The sequence below is a fragment of the Aquila chrysaetos genome, chromosome Z, assembly GCF_900496995.4.
Source record: "Aquila chrysaetos chrysaetos chromosome Z, bAquChr1.4, whole genome shotgun sequence".
Lineage (NCBI taxonomy): Eukaryota > Metazoa > Chordata > Aves > Accipitriformes > Accipitridae > Aquila > Aquila chrysaetos.
Window position 1 is genome coordinate 41,693,167 of NC_044030.1, and position 24,304 is coordinate 41,717,470.

Genomic DNA, 24,304 nt, shown 5'->3' on the forward strand with positions numbered 1-24,304 from the left:
ACAGTTTAAAGGAACAATAAAATGCAAGATACATAACTGTTTTCCTACCACACAGAAGATTTATAGGAAAAAAAGAAGAGTAGTTTAAGTTGGAAAATTAACTTACTTGGAAACTGAGAATATGATGTGCCCTCAGAACAGTCTGTGTGACCTGAAAACTGCTTCAGCAGAAGAGACCTGGCTTCCAATCTTTTGTAAAAAGGTTCAGAAAATGAAAATACAGGGAAGTATTTTATTCAGTAGCTCACTAGATGATTAATAACGGCTTGCAGCATTTGACTGTATTCCCCAAGGGCAACAACTGGAAGGATTTTAAAACACTACTGTTATCGGAATTTGGCAGAGAGACTAAGGAAGCAGTGGGCTACAACTGAAAATAGCAAGATGGCTGGTGCATCCACACTGCAAGAAGCAGTATATCAGCAGCAGATCAAAACGACTGAAAAAGAAATCCAGCCCAGAATATGCTCCTGTACGAACAGCAAGTCCTCCAGCTGATTTTATGCAGTTTTCATTGGGACAGCTTTATTCACTGAAATGGAAAATAAAGTTGTTCTGACATTATCCATATTTTAGGAAAGATGGTCATTTATATTGATACCATGAATCAAAATGTTCTAATTCCTCCAAGAGTGTCTGTGGTGGTGTAAACACACTCTTTTAAGATCAGTGTGCTGTGTCTGATATTCTTCAATGTAACACTCCTACAGAGACATTATGTTCAAGTCAAATTTTCCCTTCCTGAAAATATCTCTACCTCCAAGAGACAAAAACCTGTTGAAACAATAACTTTCAGGATGTACTTTTAGTACACTGCAACGTGACTTTCACATGCTGTGGCAGGAATATTTTCTTCAAAGGGGGAATGCACATACATCCTTCATATCCACATTAGCAACCCTGCTTTGTGGAGAAAGTTCCCAGGTAAAGATGTACCCACCTATTTACTTCAAGAACAGATTCGTAATCTGATAAAGAAAGTATCTCTGACCACATGACCCCAGGATCTCTAAATAATATGCTTATTACTTATTACTAAATAATAGTGTGTAACATACAATGATACATAATTTATGTCTCATATTGCATTATATTATCTATACTATAATAATATTTTTAGAGTATGCTAAAATGCTCATTTTTTTTCTCTCCTGATTTCACCAGGTGCTCTCACTACTATACAGGTGCCTCTCTGGAGCAATTGGAAAAGTAGATTATTGTTTTTATATTTAGGCCTTTCTGCTTGAGAAGCATTCCGATGTGCTGCAAAATTTCAACACCATCCAGACTGCAAATTACAGCATCGCCTTCCTCTACAAGTAGCAAGATAATATTTAGAAGATTTAACACTTTTTAGTACAATCATGTATGGAAATAAGACCTCAGATTTTAGGTTGGCCCTGCACTCTGTCAATTTAAAAGTAATTTGAATCCAGACATTTTGAACCCAGAGGACAAAGACTAGGGCTCAAGTTTCTTTGACATAAGAGAATCCTCTATAAAATTCACTTTGGCTTCATCCAACACCAAGAGCTTGGTAGGCAGTGGATAGTTGCTGGCTGGCCAAACTACATAGGTCTTTGAAAGCCCTTTCTTGTGTTTTTTTTTGTTGTTGTTTAAATTACAGAGAAAAACAAAGAAAAACATGTCTGAACATGGATACTGGACAGTCCTGCACCACTGATATGACAAGTAGTGTTTTTCTTCCTTTTCCAGTACAAAGGGACTCAAAGAAAATGAGGCAGACTTTATTTCTTGTTGAAGAAAGGAAATGGATCTTTCAGAGGTACTGACCTCTGAGTCTTACTGATCCCTTGAAGCTACCAAAATCCTTCCAACAGCTCTAGTAAAGAAACATGTCCAAGGCAAAAGTCCATCAGCCCTCTGGCCATGAAATACTGTTAGCCTATATGCTAAGGATAATAACCATAAGCTCAGCTATGACCTTTACCGCTCATTTTTGTATCGGCCAATAGACTTTTGTGTCAGCCAATAGACTTTTCAAACCTATCTTTCTCCAGACATCTTCATTTCAGCATTTAAATTTCACTGTGGGCTTAGAAGGGAGTAGACAGAATAGTTAAAGCATCCTGGAAAAACATCCCTTTCTTACGGAGATGGAATGAGTTTTAGAAGAATCACTTATTTCCTCCATGATTAAACAGAAGGTGAGCATCATCTATATCTACAGTCTGACTTATGAAACACTGCTAAATGAAAGGGGGATGACTGAAGGTAATAAAAACCAGGAAAGATCTTGACATTACTCGTATCCACTTTTGTGGAAGCCAGCGAACTGGCTGGATGGAGATGGAACAAAGACCATTACACAGATTTTATTACCATCTGCTCTCTAGAAATACTTCAGCAGCTCAGTGTTTTTGAAGACAGTGTGAAAAAAGCATTGGGATCAAAAGCAAGAGCTTCCATCCCCAATTCTAGCCAGTTGGGCACACAACAGCAGGATCTGAACCCTCAGGATCACTTGGAGTTTCTGACTGGACCATTGCATGAATCAGCAGGTCATAGGTTTTTGGGTCAGCATTACAGAGGGCTAGATGGACTTCAGATACATGGTATGTGTTTACACACATGCATGAAATACATCTTCCCCACATATTCATTCCTTCCAATCACAAATATGTCTTTCTAAAAGCCTAGAAAACAGGGAAAATTTCCAGGAAGTAAAACATGTTTCTTTTAAAAACCCTAGACCACTGGGGAGGGAAGGTGGCAACTTGTTCCTGTCACAAAATTTTTACCTCAGCTTCATGCCCAACTCTCTGTCCTCCTGCACTAAAAAGATTTTTATTTCCTAAAGTAGCATTTGACTTCTCATTATTTCATATTCTGTGTCCAGTGCACTAAAACTACTTATAAGGGACTCCAAACTGGAGAGATTTCAGCCATTTCAAAGGCTACTCTTTCCTAATTAATATAGAAAAGCTGTTCTCTTACAAGGTAGCACAAAAATAATTTTAAACCTTTATGGATTGTTTCCATTGGGTAAAGAAAACAATGGGCAGGCTAAAAATTAATTAGTTGCTAACTTCTGTGCTATTCCTCGGATGTTTTTACAAGGAATGGATTAAAATCCAGGTTTATTGCTATGCAAGCCCAGCTGTGTCCTTATTAGGCAAGTCTCAGTTCAGCATTTCTGTGTAAAAGACGACCTGTCCTCCCTCTCTTTGCTATGTTTCCACCCCCTACACATGTAGGTGGGAGAGTGGGAGCTTGGGAATGTGAACTTGATCCAGCATTGATCAGCCAGGCAGCAAACTGTTATTGTTCTTTAGATACCAAACATAACTCCTTTCTAGTAGGGATAAGCTCAGTCATTCTGCACATAACACAGCTTTTGTGTTCAGTAATGCAATTAATAGGAAAAGGGAACGAGAAAGACTGCTTGAGATTTATTAAACTTAAAAGAGATTCTAATGAACAAACGTGTGGAATCCAGTCCACAATTATGAGAAATTGAACATTTGTTTCAAATGCAGTTCAACTTCTTGAACAAGCTATTACTTGTGCAGATTTACTATACTACTACTACTGTACCTCTGAGCTAGACACATACAATACTGAAAGGTAACCTGAAGAAAAACAGAAAGACATTTGTGAAAACCTGGCTTTCGACTGGAGAGGAAAGCCAATGTTTCAGCAGGTCATTAAACTAAATCCAGTGAAGTATGCTCCTCAGCCTTCATGCAGACTCACAGTTCCAGCTGAGAATCTCAAAATATTTTTTTCCTGAATTATTCAATTAATGACTAGATTAAGACTCCTAAAACTCTGTTTTAAACTTCACTTTTAGAAATTACAACACCAGAGGCACTGAAATATTATGGCCAATACTTTCAAATTTAACATTTAAAAATTATCATCTACATTCAGCCTAGACACAAAGTTACTCAGCACTAAGTGGGTGTCTAACCTGAGGCAGCATGTTTTCCAATTTTAGAATGTGGTCACGCAATAATCCGTAACAATGCTATTCTGATCTTGAGTGTCTGTGGTTTTCCTCCTAAAATCAGCAGTCACATGCAATGCAGAAGAAACTTACCCCAAACCCTTCAAAACTGTAACAATACTCTAAGCTGTGCCTGAACTTGAAGAGCTCTGAAATAAATCTGGGTCCTTACTGACATTTAATGATACATGATTTGTATAAGCCGTTTTCTTGAATTTTTTAACTATTCAACAAACAAAAATATACCACTGTTGTGTCTTGTTTAGCAGTATCTTAAGTACAATTTACAGGAACGGCTAAATAAATTACAGGGTCATTTTATGCCAATAACCTTCTTTAGATCAACACAGGATCTATTTAAATAGTAACAGACCTTACAAGTTATTTGATAGTTTGCTACAAACAAAATATCAAATTCTCCATATAGTGTGGTCTATCTAGAAAGACTTTCAGATGGATAGTCTTTATCTAAAACATCTTTCAAAGAGTTAACAACATAGAAAGTCTGTCTGTGCAATATGTCTCGATTTGTTTCTCTTCATGATTCATCTGACAATTATGCACGCTACAATACTATACACACTGCTTGATTACATTTTTATATTTTCCAAAATCCCGTCTTCTCTTCTAAGAAAATGGGTTGCAATGTTTACAGTACAACGGCTAATTTCAGAAAAAACACAGCACTAATGATTCGTATTAAAATACTTTTTTCTTACTGTGCTTCTTATCATTAGAGAAGACATTAATCAATGTATATTGTTGACCTATGCTCATTTAAATTTTTAAGGACTTTGGAAAGTTCTTTTCATCTTCCAATCTGCAAGCTTGCTAATATCAAAACAATACCATTTTTCTTGAGGGGAAGTGCCTATTCTTCAAAGTATGCTCTCCACATACAAGAATAAGTACTTAAAGTAACAGTTACGCTTTCTTCAGATTTTTTGTCAAATATCAACTCATTAGCATTCAACTATCATATCAGTTATATTCTCTGCACTCTCTGCATGGACACAAAAGTCTCCATGTTCAGATAAAGAAAAATATCACAGGTTAAGTAGCAAACCTCAGTATTTAAGCAGCAGCATGTTATTCTTGTGACTAATACTTAATACCAACTTTGAAATTAATCTAACAGAGTACCTGTTAAACTTTATTAACTAAGTAAGAAAATTATACCTCTTCATAGCCCCTTCCCAATTTTTTCCCCAAATCACAAGCTTGAATGAGATTTTTCCCACTTAACAGGTCATTCTCACTGCCAATGCCTACAAACTTACTGTATCTCAACAAACAGTAAGGATTTCTCTTGTTTACTGCCTCAGTGTTGCCATCCGCCAATATGCAGTTATTATGTACATCCAGACAGAAAAATTGCAAGATAAGGCATAACTAGCAATGACAAGAAATATCAAGTGCTAACAAACCCAAGCCTTAAGTTACACTCTGATCCAATGAGAGTGATTTTTCTGCTGGAAAAATTTTCTAGTACCCTCTGTAAAACTTGGGTGAACAACTGCTAAAGCTAATTCAACAGTTTAGTAAGAGCATTCTTTTAAAAAAATTTTGAAAGTGCTTGGTTTGTTAGTAATTGACCATAACCACTACCCTGCAAGGCATTCTCTTGTAGAGCTATCCCTTCATCTGTATTTTTGTCTTAGTAAAAGGAAACAGGAAATCTATAAAGCTTGTAACTGGGGCAAAAGCCAGGAACCTTCTTAACAACAAACTGCTTTATCAGAAATCATATTAAGTACTTGAGCTGCTGCTGTAACATCTTCCTAAAATTTATAAAACCACAGAAATACATTGCTTGCATTGGTTTAGAACCCTTTACAAATGATATTTCAGTTCAAATTTTTTAATAGTTTTGCTATGAGTTTCCTTTCCAATCCATTTTTTCTTCAAGCAGGACAATCCAAGAGCCAGTCATATACAAACAAAACCAGAAATACTATGAATAAATGAATATTAGCCACTGGAAGATTTCTTTTGTCTGTGTATCCCAGCCAAAACTAGGACATATTCTTGCAATACACACTATGAGCTGTACATAGTCTGAAATACCTGTTGGGAGTACCTACTTTAACCAGGAAATACTGTTTAAGGTAGAACAGTGGATAAGAATTAAGCTTTAACTGGAGGATAAAGTAGCAAAGGGAACTAGGAGAAGGACAGAGCATTGCAATCACCTCTTGCATTTTTTCCATAATTTTGAGGGGATATTTGGTGTATTTATCCTAGTGCCTGCAGCTATGTGTTCACATAAGACTTGTAGATTACACTGTAGGATATGTTGGAAACCGAAAATCATGGAGGAGCACACCAACCACTCTTTTTTTTTTTTCTTTTTTTCTTTTTCCCCCTTTTAACTGAAGAATGAATCTGGAGATTATTTTCACAACACAAGGTACCAAATGAAATACACACCCAAGGAACATTCAAGATAGCAAGTTTACCAGTAAATAATAGTATGTTATCAAACAATGCAGTTTCAGAGTCAAAAGAAAAGGTGGTGAAACTGGAGTGAGTTAAAAAAATACACGTAGGAGTTTATGAGATGCAGAGACTACCTAATGTTTATTTGTCTACTTCTCAATTAAACAGGTACAACAGAGTTCAAAATGGGGAAGGATTTTAAGCATATTTTTAAAAGGTTAATTATCTAAGGTAGAATAAAATATTGAGGCAAGAGTAACTGGGCAATATAACACAAAGACAAGTCTGTGCAGAACTGAGAAAAACCTTCCTCAGGAAACATATGGTCTTTTAGTCTTAAACTCTAATTAAACATAACATAGACTGAAAGACACAATAGAAACTGTAGTTAAGAGAACAAATCAGCAGCAGCAGGGATGAAGTGGACTTAAGTGATTTCATAGATGTCTTCCAGCTCTAAACGCTGGTTTGTTCTTCTGATTCTACTCCTTGCCAGCTTAACTCATTGACTAAAGTTAGCAGTGTTAAGTCATTACTACTTGCACATGATGAAAAGTTGCTATAATCCCCCGGTGAGTCACCTCTAAGACAGAAGTACATGCTGAAGGTTGCTTGATTTGATAAAACTATTTTCAACAATGCAATATGCTTCACTGTATTTAACACCACGATGCTGTGTTCCCAGAAAAAAATCCTCATGAAATCTTGTATTTCAGAAACGCTTGCTTTTCAACTCTTATTTTCCTTATTGTTTTGTGTGTGAGAAAACCTTCCTGCACAGAAAGCCTGAAGACAACCACTGTGCTGTGGCACTCTTCCATGTATGAAAGTATTGGCCACACATTACCACACACCCTTCATTATAACATTAACCTTTAATGCTTTAGAAAATACCAAATTTGGAAGTGTAACTAGGCATGCAGAATTATTTTTCATGGCAACAGGCCAAATTCTGTTTTTATTTATCAGTATGACTCCCTTACGTTGTTATTCTTGATTACTGCTGGTATATACATGAGCCTGGAAACTAGCTCAATAATTAGAAAAGACCAAATGACTTTTCCAAGAGTGAAATGGCAATAGAAATTGACAAATATTAAAGTTTCAATAGTTCTAAGTTTCAAGTATAAAGGGGTATATATATGTGGCTTCCTGGACAGAGTTGGAGACAGCATTTGGAATGGCAAATGTAACAAAGCGCAGGTAAAGAAGTACAGGATCTTCAGTTAGACAGACGCCATGACATATGGCTGTGAAGAATACAAAATGCTAATTCCTCGACTGGAATGAAGATGGTAAGTAACGTTGCTTCAGCAGTCTGGGGACTGGCAAGTATTTACCCTTATCAATCTCTTGTACAAGTACCCTTCCAGTGTCCTTAAGCTAGACTGCTGTGAAGACAGTGAACTGAGGTGTGGGCTAACAACATTGTCTTCAAGTGACCACGTTGTTATCAAATTTTAGAGACCACCAGTAGTGTACAGTTGATAGATTTGGATATGATCACAGAAGAAAATTCTTATAAACACTTTGGTAGCTAATGCTGTAAATGAACCACAAGTGGTGAATTTTCTTTATAGTCCATGGATGACATGAATTTCCTGAGCAAACCCCACCAAAACATAGAAATAAAAGATGTCACAGAGACAACCACAGCCACTATAAAACAGAAAAATTCTCATATGGGAAAGATATAAAGGAACCATGTTCTGACTTGATTTTCAGAATGGACAGCATGATGCATATATCCCAATCCCATTACAGAGGATAGTCTCTCCAGTAAGGGAGTTTCCTCTCCAAATGCAGTGAAGTCTTAGATAGTATTTGTAGATGTAAAATGTTTACATTCTTAGTCAAGTTATTTCTCATGGGTATCTAGTAAACCACTAAGTACATTTTGTCCCTCTAAGAGCAGGTGCTGCAGGATTAAGAGTGACTTTAACTATCATGCTATAGGACTCTACAGTGCAGTCAGTAAAATAAGGGTGACAAGCATAAAGTTGCTGAATTCTGTGTAGAGTGCAGGATGCTGCTTCTCTGCCTTTGGGACATCCTTGCAGCAGAGATTCACCGGCTGCTTTTCAGTTGCTCCACTACTGAAGAAAGGTAGTCAACTGCAATGGATGCTCTATACCTCATACTATTCACACTGCCTGACTGGCTGGCTCAGCGGTGTGACTTCGCCCAAAGGAGCCGACAGAAACCTTCCTCTACACACACCCCAGTCCACTCACCTGGCAACCCATAAGTTGTCAAATAAGTCAGTTCTGTGGCATTCCTGGGCTGCTATTTATGATGCAGGTAGTTGACCTGCATGTAAGAAGGTGGTCTACATGCCTTCACATAGATTCATCATATTAGCCAAGTTAATAGTTTGCCAAAATAAATATAATCTAAATACTTTTTAAGGGGGGTTTCAGTAGCAGCTCCTGTACAGCACATGAGTAGGTTTATACTTCTGTAGCTGGTAAATACAGTCTTATTTAGATTATAGATGCTAACATTGAGACCTACTAAGCAACCTCTACAGTCTTTATTTCAGGCATGAGGGCTCCCCAAATGATTTAATAAAGCACAAAGGAAAGAAGGTTTCCTATTCACTGAATGACAACAACTCCAGTTCTTTCAATAAAGTGGAAACTAGTTCCCATAAGAACCTGAGAAGTGCTGAGGACTACAGGGTTAAATCATCAAAAAGGTTATTGAGGGAAGAGAGAGACAGAGGGAAGAGGTCAGCATGCTGATGCTCAGAAGCAGCAGAATACTAAATCAGCACCGTTCCTGTTGGTGGTGGTTTTTTTTACAGAACAGCCAAACTACCAGGGAAATCTCTTAAGTCTTTAAAGAAAATTTACAACTATTTACAAGCTTGCTGGGTGTGGAAATATTTTTTGCTACATGTTTTGCTTACACAACCAATAGATACTTGCACGGTATAATGAAACTACCCACTATTCATTCTGAACAACTTACAGTACTCAGGAAAACAGAGTTCAGTTTTCACGTTAATCAAAACCATTTTAAATTCTTTAGTCTGCTCCTATCTTCCTTATTTGTGATTTTAGAGTTGATTGTGGGACACAAATAAGGCACATCCTCAAAGATACACATGTAAGTAAAATGCCAGAAAACTCTTTCATTTCAGACAGCCAGTTCAGCATCTTACAGCTACAGCTGTGCAACATCAGTTTCTCCCCTATACTTGAAGCAGCTGTTCTACAATGTATTCAACTTTTTATCAGGAACAAAACCTTGATCAAAACATAGCATTAAAATCAAGGTCCTTTTTCACAAAATGACTGAATATCAAGATGCATGGTGATACTTACCGTCCTTTCCTTTCCTCCCTTCCAATTAAAGCTAATTTTATTTTCAATAATTTTACAGGAAAAAACAAACTCCACCTTGATTTTATAGCATCTTCAAATATTAGTCTTTGAACATTTTGATCTCAGGGTAAACCCTCCCATGTGGACATGCACACCTCTAAAGCTGTCAAGGGAAGAGCTCAACCACAGTGTTTTGGTATAGCTCATGTTCAGTGATCACTGCTTATCGTATTGTCCTCTCCAGATACTTTGACAATTCTACTTGCAAACGTGCTTGCTCCTCAGAGCCTCAGTCATGCTACCTAAGTACCTTCACTTGTGCACATACAAACCAGGACTTATCATTCTAACTCTTAAAAGTTTTTTTTCTTTTTAAATGCTAATGCAAAGTGGAAACAAATGTGAGCATTAGGTAAGATAAATCCCAAGCAACCTAGGGGATGCCAGCTTAGGGGAAATGAGTTAGAAATTGAGCCCCAGGTGTATAGTAAAAACTTACTTTGTGTAAAACTTGTTTTTAGGAAGATTTATACAGGGATATCTTTCATCGTCTAATCCCAGTTTTGGACAAAAACAAATAATGAGAGCCTTCACATAGCACAGACACAAATAAGCATTTTCAGTTCACAGAATTTAAAACATTAATATTAAAAGCTTTTAGTATTAAAAGCAGAAAATAATGCTCAGTCTCAGGGCTGGAACACCAATGAAATATGTTACCCATGCAGCAGATTCGCGAGCAAGTCGCAATATTCACAAAATATCAAAGTACAAATAATTTAACATTTAGTTACTGCTGTCAGTATGGCTTTCAAGTAATTCATATATTGACAACTGTGAACAATGCTCCTTACGTTTAGTAGAGTCCACCACTATACTGTAAAGCATATTTCCATGTGACTACAATATTAAGCTACAGGCTAAGTTTTCTAAGATTTGCTCTTTGGCAGGTTGTTGAGATGATGGCAGAAGCAAAAACCTGCAACTGATAAAAGCTAAACCCCTATAAAGATGTGGAAAGCAGTCATCATCAAAACTGTTTATTTAAAACCATACTTGTTATAACTTCAGGCAATGATTTAAATAATGTATAAGGTAATGAGAAATGCAAGACTCCAGAAAGAACTGAGAACTGCTGTTTTGTATTTACCTTTGGTATTCCAGAAGTGTCAAGCCAATTCTGGAAGATACTTTCTACAGTTAACCCAGATCTTAAAAAAAAAAAAAAAAAAAAAAAAAAAATTAGAAGACACACACAAAAATACCAATTTTTCCACATGAAAATTAACCCTTTAGAAGCTGAGAAAACCCCTGAATTCCAAGTATTGGTTGTACTGCAATGGTACTACATTCTTGGTTTTTTAATGAGTAATATAATCAGAGGTGATATGAGCAAATTAAAGACAGATCAGGTTCTGTGTGCTTAAAACTCAAATGATAAATTCAGTGCTTATGAGGATTGACAGAGAAAGTGTGAGATGGTAAACTGCATTTATGAAACATGTAAAGTATGAGCAGGTGCTCTACTTCTTGTTGAAGAGACATTCAAAACCAGTATTTTGTTACAGAAGCAGCCTACATGTAAAGATAAAATACTGAAGAAAATGAAATTAAATACAAACTTCCTTAAATTTGGGGGTTTTAAAAGGCACTGAGGATATTAATCCTCAAAGTTACCAAGTATCTAATATATTTTAGTTTCATTTTTTCTGCACTTTTTTAATATCCTGCTAACATTCACAGTGAAGTCACAGAATAGTCTGGAGCCCCAACAAAAGGAAATAGTTTGTCATGATCAAGCTGTGTGGGACTGAAATAACCACATGCATAAGCATTTGCAAATTCAGAAATTGTATTTCCCCTTTTACTTTGGTTAGCAACTTCTGTTGCATTTACTTCAACTCTGGTTGAAGACTTCCCAACCTGCAGGGAAGCCAATTTAAAAACAAAAACAAACCCCAAACCAACCCCCCCACATGCTGTCCATGCAGTATGCCAGTACTGAAAAAAGGAACCTGAGTAAGCCCTCAATGAATGCAAATATTACGAGAAGCAGAATACATGTGCATGGTCCTGTGCATGGTAATGTCTTGGCAAGACTCATTCTAATACTTGCAGCTACCTTCATGTATGTAATGTAGACCATAACCAATAAAGCATTCATGAAAGGAACAGCCATTTTGAAGCTCTGAAGTAGGAAGGCAAGCAACCCAATACAATTTTTATTTGAAATACATGACAAAAAAGTCTTTCCCCACCCCCACCCCCCAACCCCTGACAAAGCTGTGCTCAAAATTCTGACCCTAAAGGAGGTTTATTTATGGACTGTATCAGTGACTAAGAAGGATTTGTAATGAATACATCAGTCATTTTTACTGAACGATTTTTAAACATCTTTAAATATTAACTTTCACTATGCCAATGGGAGAGAGATCAATCACTGTTATGTCTGACATGCAAATGGGAAAACTAAGGCTTAGAGAGCTTATAGAGTCTCAAAAGCATTCAAGCAATATGTTAGTGGATGAACCTGGAACACATTCATAGAGTAAAAATTTCTGTGTGTTTACTGATCATAGTTACTACATTTTTTTAACTTGGCTGGTTTTATTTGGAATGACCAAAGATTTAAATTACTGGTGTTAACAGGTGTAACAACAGGACTTTTTGAGACATGGCTTATATCCTGAGTTAGATATTCTTATCCTTGTTGAATCCAAGATGAAAAATTTACCGTCCATCTCCAAGCAGAACTGTGTTACCATTCCTTTGAGGTAGAATTAACAGCTACAACCTCCACTCTACACTATTGTGGTGGAAGCCCTGCCATCCCTACTCACACTAAGCAGTACTCTGAATGAATGAGCAAGTCCACTTAAAAGAATAAAATTCTGCTAATGTGAATTAGGGGTGGGAGAATCTGATCAAAATAGAGAGTCAGCTAGCTTCTCATTGAGTAATTGTTCAACAGTATATGCAAAAAATAAGCAATCCAGTCTTAATAAGCTTCTCCAACATACACAGCAATTTTGTAACAAAGGCAAAAATTGGACACCAAGTGCCTTAAACATAAGAAAGTCTTGCCTCACAAATGCTGCCCTGTGTCATTCAGCTACTAAGATATGCTTGCATACATGGGTTACAGCATCATACTGAAAATCAGAAGAAGCTACAGATTAAAGAAAAAGAACATTCAGATTACAATGACAATAAAGCCATTCATATATGCTTTCACCTTCTATTAACAGTCTTCTTCAGTTTTTGATCAGTCGTATCTGATGGTGAAGGCCAATAAGGCTTAATGGGGAAATAGCACTAGTCTATTTGCTGCTGGTAATACATTTTGATAATTCATGTAATTTAGGTCCAAACTTCACTTCAACAGTGTCTCTACAAGTAAGAGATGACACATCAGCCTAGCTGAGGTGAATCCCCAAAAGAGAGAGTAATTCCCACGGAGACAAAGAAATCTTCCCAATCACTAAATCTGAAATGTCAAAATATCTCTTGTAACATCAGGAGATTGTAGACTGTCACAGACAAACAAAAATTTCCCTCTGATCATGTGGTTCAGATAATTGCAGCAGTCAAGCAGAAGCATTTCTACACAGCCAGGATTCTGAATTTTCAGGAAATTACCATTCTGCATGTCTGATCACTATGGAAATCAATTTTCTACATATAAGTGGACATAAATGCCATGCTTGAAATTGGGTAGTGTTCTACATTCAAATGAATTACTAAACATCCAGATTTGGTCAGCTTTTAGTAGTACCTTGTTATTTGTGCAAATTTATGAAATTTAGAGCATTTGACTGCTATATCCTTCAGGCTATAATTAACCTTCACCTCACTACAGTGCTCTAAAAATTGTTGTCTAGTCTAAGTTAGTTAGCTGAGTCTCTTCCACAGGGAATGGAGAGAAAGAGAAGTATTTCCAAACAGTCAGTCAACTCACCTTCTTTGGGATAATTTGATGTTTTTTCTTGAGTTCTTACTTCTGTCTGGTTACTAGAGAGCACATACAGGGCTAGCTTAAAACTGGACACCCAAATTTTATATAGTCAAAGGTAGATTAGGTGTATCATACCATTTATTCTGTCTCAAGCAGTATAATCAGAATAACAACTTTTTATTTGTTATTGCATGAATCAAAACTAATACAGCTTAGTGTTCCAATGCTGAAGCAGAGCTAGCAGCTAGAGAAAAATACCCTTATTTGGGCATTTAATATGTCTTACCCAGGGTAAGAAACACAGCCTCACAATGCCAGTCTGTCCTTTTTTTCTTTTCCCCGCCCAGAAACTAAAGTTAAAGTGCAAAATTTCCTCAGGGGAAAAAAAAAAAAAAAAAAAAAACAACTATGCAAAATAATCTATGTTACATTTGCTATGTAGTGTCTTTGCTTAATATACCCTCTATTTCTTTTAAAGCCAACAACAGCTCATTTCAAAACACTGACTTTGAAATGAGCTTATGACACTGAGGGGAATTGCACTGTTCTGACACCACACTAATCCAGCCAGAAACACCACTAGTAAGTTGCTCAGCCTCTCCTGAAACTTTGACATTTTTCTCAAGGGCAAAGACAACAATGCTGCTATTTCTCTGCTTGCAACACGCTCAATTTCAGCTAAACACCTGTCACATGACCATATGCTGTCTCCTTTGTACTTGCACACACCTTTTTTTTTCCAACTTAGGGCATTCTTGTCGGCACCCATCAAAAAAAGCAACTTGTTTTAGCAGTTTACAGGCATTCACTATTTTTTTCCCAAATATATTAGTAATTTGCGGACTGTTGCAAAGATGTACTCTGAATGTGTTGAGAGTCAATACTGAAGAACTGTGAAGTCCTTGGAAAGGTCTCCACTAACTTGGTGGGCTTCAGATCAAGCCCAAAAAATAGATCACAAACAAACTGCTATTTCAAAACAAATGTCCTGGAGAAAGGACACAGGGCCTGATATTTGTAGAGGCTGCAGTTCAGTAAAGCATCCATATTCAGAAAGGGCACTTACCATCTGCTTCTGTTGCAGTTAAGCATCTGTAAGGACTTAAATCTGATGCGTGTGCGATTTTCTGAATGGCCTTCTGGTTAAGGTACTATACTGGACTGCGGGGTCTGTGTTCGGTTGATTAGCACTGTAACAGCTATTACGAGGCTGGGCAGGTTCTTCAATTGCTTTGTACTACGGTTCCCTACTTTAAAATGAGAATGTGATTACATCCATTATCTCATCCCTTGTCTCTTTGTTTAGACAATAAGCCTAGGAATGATCTCCTAACATGCATACATACTGTTCATGGCCCGATTCAATGCTTCACAGCAAGCTCTGTAAAATACTAACATTAATCATAATTTGAAAATTAGCAATATAAAAGATGTCTATATATCAAGTTTTCATTACACAAGGCCCCAAGGCGCTCTACCAACTTTAAGATAAACCCACTTAATTCCTCAATCAAGGAGAAGAAACTACTTTTAGAATAAGATACTGTAGCAAATGAACAGTGCACATGAAAGTGTGCAATTTTTTTTTTTTTTTTTTTTTTTTTTTTTTTAAAGGAAGCTAAAAAGCCTGCCATATCCAACTGAAAATACTTCAACAAGCATATTTGCTTCATCCGGATATATACCTTCATATACATCAATCATTTTCAAAGTAAGCCATTCCAGCTAAATATGGAGGCATAGTTAGAGCAGATCAAAGACTAGTGACTGATTAGTGATTCTGTCAACTAGCCATAGCTTTCTGCAGATAAGATTTCCTTTGGGTTTTGTCCAGCATAAATATTTTGGCTTACCAAAAAAATGGAGGAATCAAAAACACTGGGAAAAATCTTTCCCAATGATTTGCTTTGGGAGTTAGGTGCCTACCAGCTGTTTGTTTCAGTCAAAATCACCACATTCATGATAATGTGAGTAACAAAGAAAGCAAGTATGAACGAAAGACATATACCTGTAGAGCTGAGTAGTTCGAAATTGCAGCATTATTTTAACGTTGATTTAGTACTTAATTGACAATTTATGAAGACATCCAAGGAATGTGGTTAGTAAGCCTGAGTTATTAACAGTACAAATAGCAGAGCTGTAACACAAGCCTTCCTTTGTGTATAATGTATTATTAAAACCACAGCTTTATTAGTACACTTATTTATTTTATTGAATGAAATTAAATAAAAAATACCACCAGAAAACCCCAAAGAACAGAACTGACCTCCTCAAAAAAATCTGCAGTTATAAAGAGGACAAGCAGCTGCGACTCTGATTTATCTGAGGCTGGTGAAACTCACCCTCTGTTACAGGGTCTTAAAAACACTGAGTCTCTGCACAGCTCACATGCTGCACAGATGTGGAGAGGATCAATTTACAGCAAAGACTATGGGTGTAAGCCTTGGGGAGAACAGAGCCACTGGGAGTTTTATCAAATCTACTGCACTGTGATATACAGACACATAAGAGGGTTCGTTGTTGTTGTTTGGTTTAGATTGTTTTTTTTTTAATGTAGCGAAGTTTCAAGTTATATATAAGGAAATAGGATGCCTCAGTTACACGTGGGAAGTATTGTAGATTTTCTACAGAAAGGCCAAGATAATGTGAGACTATAGCCAGCCCATGTTATATTTTAAAAGGCTTTGAAAACAGAGAAGGATAATGATAGGTATTGGTTTGTCCTTCTTGCCATTAGCCCTTCACACATAGAAATAATCTGCCTTAAGGGCAAGTTAGGAAATTCTAAAGGACCAGAAGGTAGTGCTAGGCCTATCTGATCGTCAGTATTCAGCCACAGCCCAGAAACAGGAGGATCCTGCCTTGCAGAATGGATTCCTACAGCTAACGTGCCATTAAAATTGAGTCAGAGCAGGAAGTGAAGTAGCCCTATAAACTAGGCATATAATCCTCCTCCTCTGAGTACAAAAGGTAGCAAAAATCGATGACTGCCACTTATAGAAGTTACGTCTGTATCTTGGAACTGCTCATCACTGGGAATGTACTAAAAAATTTCCTGTAGGTAAAAATTAAAGGAACTAAGTACTGGAAGAGTGAGAATCTTTTAGATACAGTGTGCTGTATCCAATAGCAGAAATATTGCATTACTCCAACATAATAATTACAGAAAATTTCCACACTGTTGTATGATTGCTTTCTGCCAATGTTAATCCTGTTCTTATTACAAAAATCTCCCATAAGCCAAATTCTACTCCTAGCTACACTAGTTTGCCTCTGTTACACAGCTGAGGGCAGGATTTGGCTTGATTCACTACTACTAATTTCTCTATTCTTTATTTTTTTTTAATTATCAAGTCCAGCCTCCATTACAAAGAAGCATTTAGTTTAAACATTAAGATTTTACCTGGTAGAATTACACAAGTCTGGGAGTTTTTTTTTTTTTAATTTTCTTTGAAAAACAAAGAATTTTGTTGCTCTAATCTTGAAACACATTTCATTCTTATGACTGAAACTTTGTGCAAAAAAGCACTCATCAGCAGATGATCTCTAAAAGTACTTCATTTTTCTCTTTCCTCCCTTTGCGTTTACTTCAGGCTAGTATTTGTGTACTAACAACAGAATACATTTAAGAATGAAAAAACATCCTTGTAGCAGATAAGAAATGAAGGCCTTCTGTATATCCAGATGCTCTATTATTCTTGGCATTGCTGTTGATACCTGCACCCAAGGTAATCTTGGCAGTAGGTAAGTTCAGATATAGTCTATGTCTGATTGTAAAGTGAATTACCACAGATCTGAAATTTTGTTCATACATTCTGGAGTATGATGCAATGCAAATGGGAGACATAATTCTTTTGCATAAGTGTCACTGAAAGTTTAAATATTTTGGCATGCTTCTAGGTGGAAAATTGGATGCTTACTCAAATAACATTTTGCACTGGGTTTGGACTTCAGAGAAACACAAGTGAAAAAATGAAGGAAAACAGAGATTTTGTTAACAAATCAATGTATAATCATGCCATTAAATAATCCACTTTCCCATATATTCCATTTAATATTCCTGATTATATTTGGGCTGGAAACCCATATCCAATGATATAAACAAAATATCATCCTATGGTACCTTGTTGGAAAATGTAACGCCACCCCAACTAAACTCATGATGCCACAAAACACATTATCTCGATGATAACTAGCTTCTCCGTCCCTCACCCTCTAAGAGCAGAAGGGTTTCACTAAAAAACTCAATACATTGAACTTCTATGAATATCTTACCTCCTTTTTTTTTTTCCAAACTACTCACCCAGATTTATGAAGACTTTCGGAATCCTGCTCCCCAAAATTGCATTTTTCAAGTGAATACATTATTTTTAAAAACTATAATATGTAAAGCTGCACTACAAAAGAACCTGTATTTGTAGCACAGTCTGTAGTAGCACAGAACAAACCAACAGATAAGCAGGGAGGGATACAAAGCTCTATCACCTTCAGCCAGTCACAGTCACATGTAGAAGGATTTTGAAGGACGTCAGGCAATTAACACTGGATTTCCATCAGCGTTTTCCATCCTTCGCCATTTGGCACACTGTATGACAGGGAGGGGATGGTACCAGACTACTGCTTGAGAAAAATCCATCTTCTCTGGTTTCCTAGATCCACGGCAAAGCTCTGGCCTCCTTGCTGTAGGGCACCATGTGCCAAAAGCAGCTGGCAGGAGGATCACAAATTAGTTTGAGAAGGCAGCTGTGACTGGCACTTCAGGTCGTATAGTGAACACAGGACCTCACTGCTGCCCTAACAAGTTAAAGGGACTGCTTGCAGGGAACATGGGATAGCAGTAACACAGCAAATGTCAGATTATTTGTGTATATATGTACGAGAATTTTCAGAGAATGATACACATGCACACTTGAAAAAAACCAAGTAGAACAATACTAAATGAAATCCTACTATTTCTGGATAGTACAGCTGATATTTAAATCTGATTTCTACTTTCTTCTTTGACTTTTCTAACCTGGTTCTCACTTACTCTTTTTGTTCAGGGATGTCTTCCAACAGCATGCAAAGAAAATCCTAGAAAATGAACAAAGCACCACAATTAGTGTGTTTATGAAGACATAACTCTGTGTCTGCATTGCTAGTAAGCAATGGATTTTTAAAGACTGCAGATAACAGAATGATAAGAAAGAAGTTTATATATCCGCTATGGTGATTTTCTGCTCAGTTATTTATACAACATACGTTATGTTTGTCAGTTTTCCAGCCCACTCAAGTAAAAAGTGTCAATATTGAAAGAAAATGGGCTTGAAAAGCCTGCTGACTATTTTAACACAATCCCACATTCCCACTTTTATTTAATCTATAATATACACACACAAACTATATTTAAAACTGTTAAAGGCTGCAGATTCACATACTCAAAGGCTAAGAAACACCAGAATTAAGGGTGTTTACACTCTCTCTACTGTGCTTATGTTACCACGCTGTCTTTAATTATATAACCACATAAGGCTTTTTTTTTCCTTAATGCACATATCTGATTGGAAGATCCCACCTACTCCTCATTCTGTGACAAAATTCACAATGTTGCTGCCAACCACACCAACTAAGGAGTAAATTCTTCAAAGAAAAGGTAGCTAGAATTTCTTACATGGATTTACAAAGGTCCAATGCCAATGGAACACCATTACTATCATCCTCACTTACAACAGCATGATAAACCCTCTTGAGAAAGTTACATCTGACATTACTTGAAGGTCCTCTGGCACCACACACTATACATGACCCCATTTTATTGACAATCACTTTGACACAATGCACTCCTCTGAACAGTCTCATAAGAAGAGGATTTATTAATATGGATTACTCATTTATATGCTATTTCATAAAGCAATACATCCACTTTATTAATACTAGTCTTTGTGGAGACAAGTTTCATAGGCTAATGAAGTTCCTCACTGCAATATATGAGGGCAGGCTGATTTCTGATTGGAAGTACTTGCACTCTAAGGTCTTAAAGAATGTTTCCTAAAAGGCAGAAAAGTTTTACTTAGGGACTCCACCATGGCATTCAATGAGAGATCCTGTTTCTCTGTCTGATTATGGCATTGTTAGGGAATCAAAGAAAGAGTGATGGCAGCTGAAATTCCTGGTAACATGGTTAAGTCTTCCTCCTTTAGATTACAAGTGAGATTCAGGCTATGTTGCAGTGGCTGCAAAATTTGCTTACAACAAAAGGTAAATTACACAGTGCTGGGCTCAGTGTTGCTGTGGCAAGAATGCCATCATTACCTATGCCAGGAGTTGTTCTGTCCTAACTACAGTGTACTGCTGACATGATGACAAAGCGTGAAATCCCCTTATTTCATACTACTGCTTGCAGTTCTGTACCATTATTCTGTATGTAAACAGAGAACTACCATCTCCTTCCACTTGTGGAACCTTTTCTGGAGGTACAAAGTAAGCTTACACAGAAATAAACACTATGAAAAGATCATCATTAGAGTTGTTTCAAAAGTGTGTGAAAAGTAATACTGAAGTGGTCATCCTTGACACTATTTGCACTGTCTCTGTATACATTAATGCAGCTAGATTCCCTGATTGGATTGCATCAACTTTTTATAATCAATACCACAGTGCACTTGAAGATACTTCTGGTATTACAAGTGTTTTTATATTCTGTATATTATACTATGAAATTAAACATCACCTTTGTGATTAAAGCTGTCTTCATTTTTCCAAATACAGATTAAGAATAAGGCAGTAAGCATCATTCTACATACTTTCTTACAATTAGGATTAATCTATTCTATCTTAACTGCTTCTATTTTGATGCTTCAAAACAGAGTAGGAAAACAAATTACCACTTACCTCATATTTGCATGGCTTTTAACATTTGCCTATTATCAAGTCTGCATGACACATCCCATTATAGGTCTGACTTTTCAGTTGCTTATAATTTTGCCAAACTTTAACCATCTGGAGTGAAATTTTATCCTCAGGCTATTTTTTCTTCCTCCTCGGATGAAATAGTTCAGAAGTGTTCAAGAGAAAAGTTAGGGGATAATGCGGGTTTTTTTAAGCTTTGATGTCATTTCTTTCAGAGGTTCTAGTGACCTTACACTTTGAAGCAAAGACTTGTGGATGACCAGGGTAATCATAAATAAATGCTGAGCCAGATCAGAAAACAAATTATAGTTTGCTTTTTGTCTTTGTTACAAGTAATTCAATGAAGCCAGAATGAAAATATGAGTTAGAAATCACATGCCACCGCAGTGCTGCATTATTAACAAACTGGCTTATATTCATATGATTAAATAATCTTACTTCCCTACATACTCTTGTTGTTCTTCCGTGGCTGGCAACCCAGAGGCTAGAAAACAACTTTTCCCTATATAAAGAAACTGTTATTCTGCAGTTTGTGGAATTTTATTGACATTTGGCCAAACTGAAAAAGCCTTTGAAAAATGAGTTCACACACGTTCGCTAAGGATTTGCTAGACCCTTATAATTAAATTTCCTAAAGACTCTTGTCTGCTCTCACCATAGTCCAGACTGAAACCAACAATTTTAATCACAACTGCAACTCTGGGCTGCTGCTGAGCAGATCAAATCTGGATACAGACTGTGAATTGAGATCAAGAAGAAGTTTTCTTTGCACTGTTAATGCATGTAGCATGTCTGAGTCAAAGGCAAAGAAAAGTGGGGACCCATAGACTGAGAAGTAGGTTGAAGGAAGTAGTTTTGAGAACCCTAGGAATGAAGGCTACTTGAAGCAGTAACTAGACTGACCTGGGTTTAGAAGACCTTTTATTTCATGACTAAAGATGCTATATTATTACTCCAATTCTTGTCTGGAGCAATGAGCAGCATGTTTCTACTCTTGAACTGTTTTGGGCACCAGACAGGTACTTCTCTCTGACCACACACGTTGGTATTAAATAAAGAACACTGAATATTAAAAGGCAAATTATATCCTCTTTACGAAAAACTCAAATCTAGATATTTCAAGTACTCTACAACCACCAGATACTTTCAGTTAAATTCTCTAACTCAAATATAAATAGGGTCCATAAAAACAATGGAGATTTCATGACTAAAAGTGATACATCTGAAAGGACATTCAGTTGTCAACAAATAAACAAATGCACTTACATCCAATTCCTTACAGAAATTACCCACTGAAAGTTAAACTATTCATATCAATTATGCAGTTTGTAAATGACATAACTAAATGGTAAACATTACTTTGTCCCTTTTGGGTGGAAAAATAAATAATGAACACCCTTGCTAGGATCCTGTTTATTTGAAATTCCCTCCCTGTTCATCTTCCTGGCTTTTATTTAACAAAATCAGCAACATGTTGAAATCCTTCTCTTGGGGTTTTGGTAACAAGCTTGGAATGCCCCTTCAAAGACGACAACTTCCTACCAAGAGTAAGCAAGACTCGCCAACTATATGTTCTATTATCAGGCAGCAATCATTAGCCAGACAGCTTTAACAGTTTAAGCCCCAGGTGACAGAGCCTCTGACTAGCTCCAGTCAAAAGCAGAATTTGTTGCCCATTTACCCCATGCCAATGAACTGCATTCAGATCACTAGCCATTCCCTAAAGAAAAATGACCAACTATTCTGACAAACAAGAAAATGTAACACATAGGAGGATCTAACAAGGATTTCCGGTAAATCTTCTTGTGGATATTTAGGGTGATATCAGTCCCCTGGATGGCCCTTCCCCGGGGCCGGGTTTATTGTCCCTGTGTAGCACAGCAGCAGAAGGTATCCCTGCCTGAGCTGCCCAAATTCACAGTCCAGTGCTTTCACACAACTTTGTAAACTGTCCATACTAACAAGACTGAATTTGTCCTCTTAGTTACTGTGTGAATAACTAAGGGAAGCAAGTCTTAAAACACCCCAGCTGTATTAGTAAAAGGGCTTCTGTCAGAGCCCCAGCTTTCACAAAAATAATCTTTGTACATGTATAAACACCTCCGAGGAGGTAAGTCCATTCAGGGACCATGTAAGTTGGAAAAAGTATATTGACTTGTCACTTAATTCACTGAACAAAGTGTTGGCATTCCTCCTCACCTTATTGACGGGAAGGTTCAAACTAGACCCCAGGCAGGTAATTGAAGGCATGTAGCTTGAACACACCTTCTCCTAATGCTTTGACACCAGAGCCTATGTTGTCTCAAACTCACTTGAAATGTTTTAATTTCTTCAGAAGTTACACAAATTCTCACTGCCCACTAAAAATGCTAAATATACCACCACCTAAAATTTGAATTAAACACAGGCTCATTCTACTTTACATGTATTAAACTGTAAGAACACACATATACCTAAGAAAAAGATGAGGAACTAGATCTGTCATGTATCAATGGTTCTACACAGAGCTCTCAATCATTCTTTGGACTTCTGTTTAAGACTATCCAGCAGAAAATTACGTAAGATGCATTTGACTCTGATAAAAACAAAAGCTGGACCTGTGATTTGGCACTGATAAAACCCATACACTTTGGGAGTGCTCCCTTGTCAGTTTGGTCAGAATTAAGGACTTTATCTTTTTTGCTATCAAATGATATTTCATAACAAGCTACCATGTAATTTTAAGCTTGAAAGATGCTAAATGGAAGCTAAGCAAATACAATAACTTTAGGTCAGCAGAGGAGTGAGAGACTACTGTAACAGAAGTGGAAATGCAAAAAGGTACTCCACAGCTGAAGACTGAAGCTCAAGACTTAGTAAGTTCAGCAGCTATGGGAAGGATCTGTGTACTTTATCAGAAAGTTCCAAGACATTTTCAGATATATGGGTCACTTCCCTGATAGAAGACAATTATATGTGTCACTTCCCCAGTAGAAGACAATTATATGTGTAAAACTTCCTGATTCTTTTAAGATCTTTACACTTGAGATAAATGATACCAAAAGATATTTGCTTTTTTTTAATGCAACTGTACTATTGGGACATTAAAATGTGTGACACATTATCAGCTGTATTATACATGATTATGAAACAGCTGGGCTCCTCTTAGCTTCACTACTCTCTGCTTTCTTCTCCAATTCTATTTCTAGCACTACTTCATTCTGATCTCTGTCCTTTACGATACGCAGTTTATCTTATACAATTATGAAAAAAGTGTATCAGAAAAAAGTTTTCTCACCCCCAAAAATCTTGCCTTATACCACGTTAATAACTTCTACTAACCTAGTCTTAATTATAATTCAAGCACAATATTTCATATGTTCCTTCTTTCAAGATACTTGTAGTGAAATAGAGATATAGCCTAAAGCTCGTGAGATTTTTATATATGAACACAATGGGTCGTCAAAATGTGCAATGTAATTAACTGATCCATACATTAATCAATTGTCACATACATAAGCATTTTAAACACAGTTAATCTCAGGTTAAAATGTCTGACCTAGTGAAGCAGTCTTTTTTATTGCTTTACGCTTGTTAAAACTTAAAAAGTTGAACAGAAGGAAAAGCATACTGTGCTTATGAACAATGAACAGAGAACAAAATACCAAGCAGCTGCTTCATATGAGAGCAATACCTATTCTACATAAATGAGGCAAACGTCTTTGGAAAAAAATAAATAAAAGG

At 36.7% G+C, this 24,304-nt stretch overlaps 1 protein-coding gene across 9 annotated transcripts in view; it reads right to left on the reverse strand.

The window, feature by feature from the left end:
* Positions 1-24,304, reverse strand: part of LOC115336437 (aminopeptidase O (putative)) — a 207,707-nt gene that overhangs the window by 84,819 nt on the left and 98,584 nt on the right. For all 9 annotated transcript variants that reach the window (XM_030003316.1, XM_041120724.1, XM_041120726.1 and 6 more), the window contains 2 exons: positions 18,723-18,766; positions 10,889-10,949 (listed from right to left, as the gene is read on the reverse strand). In XM_030003316.1, the coding sequence (XP_029859176.1) occupies positions 10,889-10,949; positions 18,723-18,766 (105 nt within the window). The remainder of the gene's footprint in view (positions 1-10,888; positions 10,950-18,722; positions 18,767-24,304) is intronic.